The 11,443-nt window shown below is 36.0% G+C and overlaps 1 protein-coding gene across 1 annotated transcript; it reads left to right on the forward strand.

Moving 5' to 3' along the window:
* The first annotated feature begins 1,293 nt into the window (after nt 1-1,293).
* Nucleotides 1,294-10,117, forward strand: snx4 (sorting nexin 4). The gene is made up of 14 exons (XM_004081704.5): nt 1,294-1,454; nt 2,620-2,744; nt 4,360-4,501; nt 4,604-4,753; nt 5,402-5,449; nt 5,625-5,680; nt 5,826-5,898; nt 6,228-6,289; nt 6,371-6,436; nt 6,560-6,649; nt 7,161-7,260; nt 8,223-8,368; nt 8,582-8,696; nt 8,796-10,117. Exons 1-14 carry the CDS (start codon nt 1,359-1,361, stop codon nt 8,841-8,843), a joined length of 1,317 nt encoding a protein of 438 aa, XP_004081752.1. The 5' UTR covers nt 1,294-1,358; the 3' UTR covers nt 8,844-10,117.
* Nucleotides 10,118-11,443: the final 1,326 nt, after the last annotated feature.

The following is an 11,443-nucleotide window of genomic DNA, read 5'->3' on the forward strand; positions in this document are numbered from 1 at the left end:
ATTGAAGATGACAACAACCAAATTAAAAAAGTCGGATATTAGAAATTGTGCCATCATTTTGTCTCGGTTTAATTTGCTGTCAATTGTTTAGTTTCTCTTCCCAGGTACACAATAAAAAATATTCCAATTACTTTTTTAAAACAGGGTTTGTTCGTTTTTTCCTTCATTGCTCACAATGCATATACATGCTGACTGTTTAGTTATGTCATCGCAAATAATACACCAATATAAATAATAATAAACCAATATGAATTCAATTTTCTTTGTACTCTTGCCTTGTACTGTGCTTTCCTTGTACTGTGCTGAAATTTGGAAATGTTGGCATAGCAGGTTTGAATAACAGCAGTAAGAATTCCAAAGGAAGCCAGTAATAAATGTGAAACAGTGTCAACAACCAGCTGCAACACATACATAAATCCTAATTGGGACTTGTTTATCAACCCTTCTCACCCCTTGGGGAATGGATGCTGAACAACTGACTCTGGATCAGTTTAAACTTTAACTTCTATAGTATGCAAAAAATATAAGCAAGACAACATGATTTGTGCTGTGCCTTTCAAACCCACAGGGAATTTAAAAAGGACTTTAGAGAATCTAAAGAAAAAAAAAACAGAAACATGGTCTAACTTTTTTTTGCCAAATACAGCATTATTTTGTTGCAATTTAGACACCAATTAGGAGCTAGTTGTAAATAGGTTGATTTTTATCTGAAAGTGTTGAGGAGGAATCCAGGAGTTCACAGCAGGTAAATGTAAAAGGTTTATGTAAAGAGACAGATGAGTGAAGTTACTAGTTTTTATGGCTGAAAATTACATTGACCACACAAGTGTAAACAAAAGAACAAAAAACAAAATCGATGTTTTTATGCTTTTTTCATAAAGAACTAACAGAAAAGTTGTTAAATCAATTGAAGCTTGGTCTAATATGAAACTTTAGACAACAGTTTTATTTATTTTTTTGCATTTTATTATGTTATTATTATTATTATTTTGTCTTTCAACCTGCTGGCAAGTTCAATATCCTGTTAGTATTCTACTCAAGTTAATTTGCACCAGTAATGGGATGTCTTGTATTGTGTGTTCTGAATAAGATTTGTCCAAAAAAATTGGTCAGAGATACGTTTTTTTTAATTTAATTTACTTTAATTTAATTTAATTTAATTTAATTTCATTTCATTTAATTTCATTTCATTTCATTTCATTTCATTTCATTTAATTGCCCATAGTTTCTCAATCACCGGTAAAGATTTTTTAAAAATCTGTTTTTAAATGCCAAGCTCCCACTCAAATGCGCATGCGCGTGGTGGAGGCTTCATTGCATTGCTCTGCCAGCTCAGCTGACAGCAGCGAGGCGGTCAGATGATCATGGCAGACTCTGGAAGTAGCGAAGAAGTAGCCGTGATTGGCAACACCGACATTACTTCAACGGAGTCAGAGAACAACATCATAAACACGGTCGTACTTTTGGTTATTTCCTGCATCAGACAAGTTTGCAATTGGAAGGAGCCTTTCTGTCGTAAAAAACTTCCAAATACGGCCTAAAGTTAGCTAGTTGTACCATAATTTAGCATTCAGAGAGTTTACCTAAGAAAGCACTGTTTCAGTTTTATGTTATTGTTACGAATTTAACTGAACTATTTGTCTCGGCTTCCTGGACTGTAAAGTGAAAGTCGCAAAATACGAAAGTGATCTTTTTGCGTAACTTTACTTTGAACTTCAACAACTATAAGTTACTGCTTAGGTTAGCTTTCTTGATAGCTAGTCGGAACTTAATGGACTACTCTAATGTCTTCTACATTGCAAATAAGCGTTTTCTTAAACCGGAGCGTAACTTCTGAGTTCTATAGCAAAACAAGCAATACTGTACTGAATGTCAATGTGTGAAGTATCGATGTGATGTGAAAAACATTTGTCTGATTTTGTCCGAGTGCATAAAACGGGGAAAGGCGTGTCTGTCTGTAAGCAAAGCTGCGTTAAACGCCCTCAATGAAAATCTTGGTTTTGGCGTTTTTATCGTGTCCTCATAGCGTGAATCTCAGGATGAAGTTATTTATATAAATAATAGATCCATGTACGTTTTTGTTTTCCTCGTCTGAGCTGACATCTGGCTCAAAGCTGGATAGCTCCAATATTGCTCACCATTTTTGTTGCACCAGTAGTAATGTTAAGTTTGGGGTTGTGAGGGGCTGTAAGCTAGCAGGAGTTCATGTAAACAAATAGATGAGGGGAAATGAGGGCAGGCCTACAGTCCCACCCACAACCCAGAGGCAAAGTTCGGATAAATTACTGCCGCTCTTCAGAAACTACGTCTTCAAATCGAATCAGATTATTTTTCGCCCAAATACAGGTTTCATGTATATTTACAAACTCACGGCACCATTTCACTTTTAATTTGACATGAATTGATCAACTTTGTTTCTGAAAAACAGTCAAAAATTGAATTTGTTATTGCTATTATTGAATATCCAGAGTTAAAAAGGGGAAAAAAAAGCAGTTTGTTGGTTTAAAAGTTAAGTTTGATTCATGTCTTATGGGTTGAACACTTTTTTTTTTTTTTTTAAATGCTGCACATTTTGGACTAGTGGGCTTATATTTGTTTTCTTTTGTCTCGGGTTTGTAGATGGTGGAGAGAGGAACATCTCTGCTAAAGAAAATGGAGATAAATGTGGCCGAGGCTGAAAAGAGAACAGGGAAGAACACCGTCAATATGCAGGAAACCTACACAGTCTACCTCATAGAAATACGGTAGGAGGCCATCGATTCACTGTCATTGCAGATCGCAGATGTAATATATATCCAGTGCTGCATATCAACGTTACTTTGTGCTCATTGGCTTTCCGGTAGGTCTGACATTGTGGGGGAATAAAGAAATACTGCTTTTCATAGACTTGTGTTTGTTGACATTGTAATATTATCTTCAAGAAGACTGTACAATGTAGATGTGATATTTTTGGTGTGTATTTGTAATTTTAGGCTGTTTGGCACAGTCCAACTGTCGTAAAAAGATAATCTTAATAACTATGATGATTATATATTTTTAAATCAAAAAGAAAAATACAGGCTGGTCATTAAAAATGCAAATTGTGTTTCCTCAATGTGTATATAATGCCCACCTAGTCTGTTTGACTGAAAAATTGGGATTCTGTGCTGCTTAATCGAATCTTTTTAATTAATACATGTCTTCAATTTTCTTTTGGTAGTGCATCTTTGCAAGCACAAAAAACGAAAAGAAAATAGAGTAAAACATGTTAACTATGATCTTTTTTTATTCAGTGCAATAATATCAAGTCAAAAATCAGCTGTGAAAGTAAAAAAAAATAAATAAAATCAATGACTTCCTGTTTTATAGCTTCACACAATTGTTAGATTAAACTTTATCTTACAGTTTGATACATTTTTAAAGACTTAAAACAGAATTATTTCCCTAAATCCATGATCCTCTGAGTCCCAGGGAGTGTCACCTGTAAAACGAGTGCACATTTACATGACCATGTTTCCTACATTTAAATATGTCAAACACATCTAGACAGTGTTTGGTACACAAACATTATGCTGGTAAATTCAATAGTGCATTCAGAAATTCCCCAGCATCCAGCTCTATTCATGTTTGTCTTGCATCATTTTTTCCCCATTAAGTTTAATACTTGGCTCTGCAGATATTTTTACATGAATTCTCACATCAAAGTCTGATAAATATAGCTATTAGAATAAATAATGGTAAACAGCATGTTGTTCCCACACAACCATACTTCTATTCAGCTGTGTTATAACATGTATGCAAATCCTATCTCTGTGAACAGAGTTTTCTAGTTATGCTGCTGTTGCAGTCTCTGGCTTGATAATCTAGACTTTTATTGTGAAAAAATACTTTTTGGATCATTTGCAAGAAGCAGAAAACAGACATCTCTATGTGTGTGTAGATATTAAAAAAAAATCATTGTTTTCTTGTGTTTCCTTAGTTTCTGTGCATAAAATCCATAAAATGCCTAAATTTTAAATATGTATTTCTAAGGTTTGAAAAGCAATAAAAGTTTGAAATAAGTACTTAAGATTGTTGAAAAAAAAAACCTTTTTTGTGTTTTTGTTTAATCTAAATTTACCACTAAATCACATAGTTTCTAATCCGTGGTAGTTCTCTTTTACCAAAATTCCTTAAAAAAAACGGCTTTGTGATTAAATATTGGACACATCTATTAAGAGTGATATATAATTGGACACAGTTACAGTAGGTAGCTGGAAGAACTTTCAAATGGACCTTTGGAATATGTGAGTTTGACTTAAAAAGACCTGTTCAAGCCCTGATTAAAAAATAAATAAAATAAAAGAACATTTGTTTTTCTGTCCATGCGCCCAAACGCAGACCAGCTGAATCTGTCACAGAAGGAGGTACACCAGCTGCACCTGACACTCTGTGGAGACGCTACAGTGAGTTTGAGCTGCTCAGAACTTACCTCCTGGTCACTTACCCCTTTATTATTATCCCCCCACTGCCAGAGAAAAGGGTGAGTAAGCCATGTTCATAGATTCAAATAAAAATGGGATTGTTCGCTCCTAAAACAAAAACGTCCTGTCTAAAAATGTCTTTGATTTGATGTCTCACTCAGGCTGAATTTGTGTGGCACAAGCTTTCAGCCGACAACCTGGACCCAGACTTTGTCGAGCGGCGCAGAGTTGGTCTGGAAAACTTCCTGCTGCGTGTTGCATCACATCATGTTCTCTCCAATGACAAAATTTTCTTCCTTTTTCTCACGGAGGTTTGTAGGCAAAGCCCAAAGAAACCAGCCTGGGATGGTCAGAAGAAAAGAAAAAAAAAACTTTACCAAGCAGTACATCAACAGCTAAACGTTTTAAAACATAGAGATGTGCTTTTAAAATGGATCATTTTATCTGTTGAAATTAAAAGTTTATGTGTATCATTGAGGATTTTGCTTGGAAAAGATTTAGGAGGTTTTAATTGTAAGACTACAGTTGCTACTATGATGCTGGGAGTTTTCCTCTTGAGAGGCAAAGATGCTTGAGTTCACAATAACCCAGGATTACACTGACATTTTGACTAATATGTGAAATACATCTACTGTTGTTCGCTTTTGATACTTTTGGTTAGACAGGAGCTCAAAACAGCATCACAATCTTTTGAAAAACTGGATCTCTCTTCAAAAATTGTGAAACTGTCTCAAGGTTACTGGAGTTTTCTTGGAAACTAAATGAGCCGAATGTCCACCAAAGCACAATGAATTAGGAAGAATAAGCCACAACAGACAGTAATCCTGTAGACTTTTGGAAAACGTCTGTTTTCTCATTTGCTAACTGGCATGCTTTGACAATGTTTTATGTTGATATTAGGATAATAAATCATAATTTACATCATTCTTTTCTTTCTTTTTTTTGTAAAATTACTTCAGGAAAAAGGATGGAGGGAGGCGGTTTTGGATACTGGTTTCCAAGATAAGGTATGGAAGCGATTGTTTATGCCTATCATCTAAAAACAATAGTTCCTAATTTATCTGCAATTTCTATCTAAATTGTTTTCGATCTCTTCATATTAACATTCCCATAAAACACTGCACCAGGCTTCATTGTTCAAATCACAGCTCCAGTGATGTAATTACTCTTTCTTTCCACTAGGTGGACTCCAGACTCAAGTCAGTGAGTGCTATGCTGAGAGTCAAAAACCCAGACAAGTAGGTATTTCAGCTTCAGAACATTTTATATGACCACTAAAAACAATCAAAGTTGCTAGTTTTACTACTGCGGCTCACAAAATAGCGCAGAAATTGCTCATTTGTGGGGGAAGAAATTATTATTGACATTTGTGTTGCTTTACAGGCGATTCACAGCACTCAAACAGTACAGTGACGAGTTGAACACGGTTGTTTCTCAGCTACTCAGGGTTAGAGCGGTAAGTGTGAGCATGTACGAACACGCTGCCACTTTCAACATCTTTCCGTGTTGGGCCACCACAAGGGGTTTAGGAGTAATTTGTCAGCTGTCATAATGTCAATTATAAAGAAGAAAAACCCTTTTTAGTCTTTTGTTTTATTTATTTGTTAAGTCTTTGGTTGGTCGTCTTTTTTTGTGGCTATGATGATTTAAAACATACCTGTAACCCATTTGGTGTGAGGAAACCCTTTAACTTCCTCTGTCAGTTTTATTGTTCGATAAATGAATAAAGTCTTAAAAAAACCACTTGCCTTTTTTTTAAGAAAACACCTTTCATTGTTATTCCAGCGTGTTGCAGACAGACTGTATGGTGTTTACAAGGTCCATGGGAACTACGGCAGAGTTTTCAGGTGCGAATTGCTTGCTGAACAGACATTATTCTGTCACTGCGGAGGGAAAATAGAAAAGGAGATGTGTTTTCATCCCTACAGTGAGTGGAGTGCTATTGAAAGAGAGATGGGAGATGGGCTGCAGAGTGCAGGCCATCACATGGACACGTGAGTGGGGAAATGTTAATGCTGAATTATTCAACCGCTGTACCTGAAGCCTTTGAGCCTTTCCAATACAACATTATGGACAATGGTTTACCTACAAGCTTGTTTTTGCTTTCCTGTTTGCAGGTATGCTGCTTCAATCGATGACATTCTGGAAGAAGAGGAGCACTATGCGGACCAGCTGAAAGAATATCTCTTTTACACTGATGCAGTCAGGTAAATGATGTGTCAGGCTTTAATTCAATAGGTGTGTTTGCTTCAAGTTTGGGTCTTAAACTGGGTTTTTATAGGTTGGAGCCTATGAACAAAAGTGTGGTGTTTGTTCTACCAGAGGTTTAATACATTTTTGATATTCTATATTATTTTTAATGAAGCTGTGAAGTTTAATGTGCTAACTGAACGTTAAATAATTCCAGTATTTTTTTTTTTTTTTATTCAGTCCCACTTGCTTTAAATAAGTAGCCACCTGTGTTTTATGAAAACACTACAGTGTATAACACAAAAATTTTATGAATTTAGCTGTTTATTTATCAGCAGTGACTATTAATTCACTGGTTAAAAATTTCTACTATCTACTCTTTAAAAAAATTACTTGATTTTTCGGAAACTTTTTTTTTTTTTTTTTCAAATTAAAACTTTTTTGGCGTCATATTTATTTATTTTACACACCAAACAGTATTAACACTTTTAGATGCCGTTTTAAGATGTTTGAATCTGTGTTTTTAAGGTCAGTCTGTAAGAAACACGAGTTGATGCAGTATGAGCTGGAGATGGCATCTCAGGACCTTGCTTACAAGAAACAGCAGAAGGAGGAGCTGGTGACTGGGGTAACAGAGCATCTCCGGCACATTCTGTGTGACTCTAACACCGTCTTCATACTTTTGCATGAAAGCAGGGACTCGGCCTATTAACGGCATCGACCTCTGCAGTCTAAACCGTATTTTAAAAAGCAGCTTTTAAACATTTTATCTTTGCAACTGGGATTTGTTTTTAGCTTGTTTAGCTTCTGTTCAGAACTACCTGTTTATGAACTGGTTCTAACTGTAAGTTGATTTTTAATCTTTTCTTACAGTCTATGAAAGACAGCAAATTGTGTTTGGACTCGCTTTAATATCAAGTTTAGTTCTTTTGTTAAATGTCTTTGTGTTTTTTAACCTGGTCAGTTATGACTGCCTTACAGGCTTTTATGCACAAAGCATTTTTTTTTAGTGGAAAGCAAAATTAATTCAGAATAAGTAATTAAACGGCAAACTATTGAATTCTGCCTTAAGCTGGCCAAAAACATAGGTGTTGCACAGAAATAGAGCATGTTTTTGTCAAACCGTAGCAATGCAGTATTTGGCAGGACAACTTTTTATTTTTATTTTTTTTTAGAACTTATGTTTTATTCAAATTTTTGCAACAGAGCATTACACACAGTTGTCTCCATGGTTTCCACAATAATCAACCTGAATACAGTGGGTCCATTCGAACGAGGATACACACAGGAAGTTGAATTACTATAAGACTCTTCACCTTAAACAGAAATATAAAATCTAAACAGCATTTGACTAGCTAGAGGTATTATCAAGCTGATGACAGTATCAATGATTTTCCTGGGCCCCATCTTACATTAAAGTTTTGCATTTGATGTCTTAAAAGAAAAGTTAGTCTTTCCATTTGAAAGACTTTTCTCACTTTCTGAATCCAGATATCTAGGGTAGGTGGCTAACTTGTTATTTTTAAACTTTTTTTTGAGAGATCAAATGAAAGGAACGAAGCTCATTTGCGTGTTTGTGTGTGTGTGCAGACGGTACGGGTCTTCTCTCTGAAGGGAATGACCAGTAAATTGTTTGGCTCGGAGACCCAGGAACAGAGGGAGAGCAGGCTATCTGCCATAGAACAGAGCATCGAAGAGGGGGTGGAAGCAGTGATGGAGAAGAACACCGAGTGCCGGTAGGTTTAACAGTCAGACCTTAACGGATTCAACTAACACTGGCTTTACAAAATACATAAACTTCATTCATAAGAAAGGAGGAACTAGAAAAAAAGGCAGTTTAGATCAGACAAATAGTGTTTTGTTTTTTTTTAGTTTTTCTGCAGTCAATACCATTGTCTTCTGTGAAAGATGTCTACCGATGCCTTGTTTTTTGGTCTTCTGGTCATCAGAGATTTTGTAAGTGCTGCATGGGAGGACATTGAACGCTTCAAGGAGCAGAAAGACAAAGATTTGCGTGAAGCACTAATCAGTTACGCAATAATGCAGATCAGCATGTGTAAGAAGGTGTGGCCTTCCACTCTTTTCCGCACATCTTTTTGTTTTCAATACAAACATTGACTTGTACTCATGTTTTGTAATCACATTTTTAATCAATGGTTTCAGGGAATCCAAGTGTGGTCCAACGCCAAGGATTGTTTCAATAAAATGTGAGCTGCTTCAGACTCCGGTCACACTCTCCACCCAGGCGCCGTCTGAGGTTGCACAGATGGGGACCATGTACATGTACATTAATTTCCTTTTTTTTTTTGTGCTATAATTTTGCAAGAACGTTCTAGGAGCCCAAATACTGCCTCTGCTTTTCCTGCAACTCTTGTGATGATAATTCTGTCGATTTCTCTCTGTCTTTTCATCGTGCACAAACATGCTTGGATACACAACATTACAAATTCAATGCAGAATTTAATGAATTTAATTGCCTTTTAAATTCAAGTGTCTTAACCTTTTTATAACTCTTTTTCTTTTTTTTTTTTTTTTGCTGTTGTGAATTTGGTACTGAAAATCTAAAATGTCCATGTTTGGTACAAAATTGACAGCACGAAAGAAAAGTTAAGTCCTGATAGTTTCTGGTAAGCTGTAAGCTGTCAAATCTAGTCTTGAGAAGAAGCTGCACTAACTCATTTTGTACCGTTTTGTATCTGAAAATAAAACTAATTGTTATTTGCAAATTTTTGCTAAACGAGAACTTAAAGAAGAATGTTGGAGGAGAATGCATATAAAAGAATGGAGAATGCTTATGTTTGGGCTCATTTGAAGTCCACTCAGACATTTTGAAGCTGTAAGATTGATGTCAGTGGATTTAAGGTCTCAGAAAAATGGCTGAACTCTTGTTTTAGCTAAATAATTTAAGCTAGAAAACTCAGAGCTCTTTTCCTAAATAGAATGTTTAAAAAAACAAAGACACTTCATGTAAATGTATTATTTTTTTTCTTTGTCATATTTGCGTTGTATTGTACTACACTAATAATTAATAGCTGACCAATATGTTGATCACCAAGTGCATTTTTAATGGTACTAATCAAAAGGGAGCAAGCAGGGCTAATGATCTTTCTTTGGTTAAAGTATTGGATTTGAACATGCACTCAGTCTATAGGGAGGCCCGTAGTTCTGCATCTTTACAGCTGAATTTATGGCCTTTTTTTTGGTAAACTGATGACGCTTTGCTGCCTTTGTCAGGATGCCTCACCATTGGGGCTCTGCTGACTAAACGGCCTTTCCTGACGCATTTTTCTATTTGTCTTACAGAAAACTTCTTTTAAACAAAGTTTGTTGCCAAATGAATCTGACATCTGAATGTTGTGCTCAGCCAAACTAATGTCGTCTTTTACAGAATTAACAACAAAACTGAAATCCATGTTTTTTTCTAGTAAAAACATCAAATGTAATTATGCTGCCTGAACTCTAATAAACATTTTTGATGAAGCATTCTCAGGTTTTGTAGCAGTTACGTTTGTTTCAGATGAAACTAGATGCCGGGTTTCATGCCATATTCTCAGTCTTTGTCTTTCACCACCCTGTGTTTGTTTTAAATGTTAGGAGATGGCAGCTTTAGCCGAACAAAGTCGAAAGGTCGGGCTTTTGTACTTTGTCTGTGTCGAGCACGACACAGCCTTAAGCTCAATGTTTGGCTTTGCTTTGTGACACCTGTGGGAAAAGGAAAATCCCATGGGTGTGTCTAGTTGTTTACATATAGGTCAAGACTTGTATTACAAAGGTAAATCTGCATTTCTTCCTCTGTCACGGGGAATGCAAACAGCTGTTTGCTCCTTTTCCTGAACTGTGATACCATTTTAGGTGTAGGAAGTGTGAGGTGAGGCCTAAAAGAAACTACTGAAAAGATGTATCAGGGTTGTGGGAAATAAAAAGATTTGTAGCAATAATTTCTCACTAATTATACATTCTGGACTGGAAGTTTGGTATATAACTTAAGTGATAAAAACATTTTCATTGAGCTAATTGGAGGGCAGCATTACCACACGACAAATAGCTGGACAGATATTTTCACCTAAGAAATAAGATTTGAAGTGCCAGCTTTTTGATGGACATGTAATTACTCCCAGCTTATTAATTTCTCTAATGAGTTCCAAGTCACTCTCTTGGATAGTAAGGTCATCCGGAAAGGAGTCCATGCAGAAAGGGGGGTGGGCTGACAGATGGTCGAAATGGCAGAACTGTCTCATCTGTATTCACAGATTCAACACTCAACTACAAAACTATACAGCAAGACAGAACGAAATCCCTCTGTGGATCATCTACATTTTTGTAAACTATAGCTAAAAGGAAATACTTTGAAAGGATATTTCATGGAAAATGAAGCAAAAATAGTTTGAGACACAGTCACAGCTGTTGAAACAATTGTCCTTTTTTTTTATTCTTTTCTTTAAAATGATAAAATTCTTGACGACAAAATGCATGACTTGTGCCATTAGACGGTCTATGCACCTGTGGAGCTTGGCGGATTTAAGGTTGGAAGAGTCCAAATAAGAAAGGCTGCTTTTAAATCTCAAAACGTCATACTCAAAGGGTTAGAAACAGAACTTCAAAACTAAATAAATAAAGCAGGTGGACGGTTTACCAATGAGAAGATTTAAATTTTAAGCCTTGATCCATCTGGGCAATTGAACAAAGCCCTAAGCATCCTCCATGCATCGTTAATTCCCACGAATACTTTTGCAAGATTGGAAGTTAGCTGGAGCCTATCCCAACAGGGTTTGAGTCCATTGCAGGGCCACACACACACACTCCTACACCAC

Source organism: Oryzias latipes, chromosome 21 (genome assembly GCF_053564925.1).
Source record: "Oryzias latipes strain Hd-rR chromosome 21, Olatipes_Hd-rR_3.1".
NCBI lineage: Eukaryota > Metazoa > Chordata > Actinopteri > Beloniformes > Adrianichthyidae > Oryzias > Oryzias latipes.

What these genes read in the sequence shown, in the direction of transcription:
- snx4 (XM_004081704.5), top strand. Translation starts at nt 1,359, where the DNA reads ATGATCATGGCAGACTCTGGAAGTAGCGAAGAAGTAGCCGTGATTGGC. An exon ending in AGAACAACATCATAAACACG is followed by an intron (nt 1,455 to 2,619) that starts GTCGTACTTTTG and finishes TCGGGTTTGTAG; the next exon opens with ATGGTGGAGAGAGGAACATC. An exon ending in AGCTACTCAGGGTTAGAGCG is followed by an intron (nt 5,899 to 6,227) that starts GTAAGTGTGAGC and finishes TTGTTATTCCAG; the next exon opens with CGTGTTGCAGACAGACTGTA.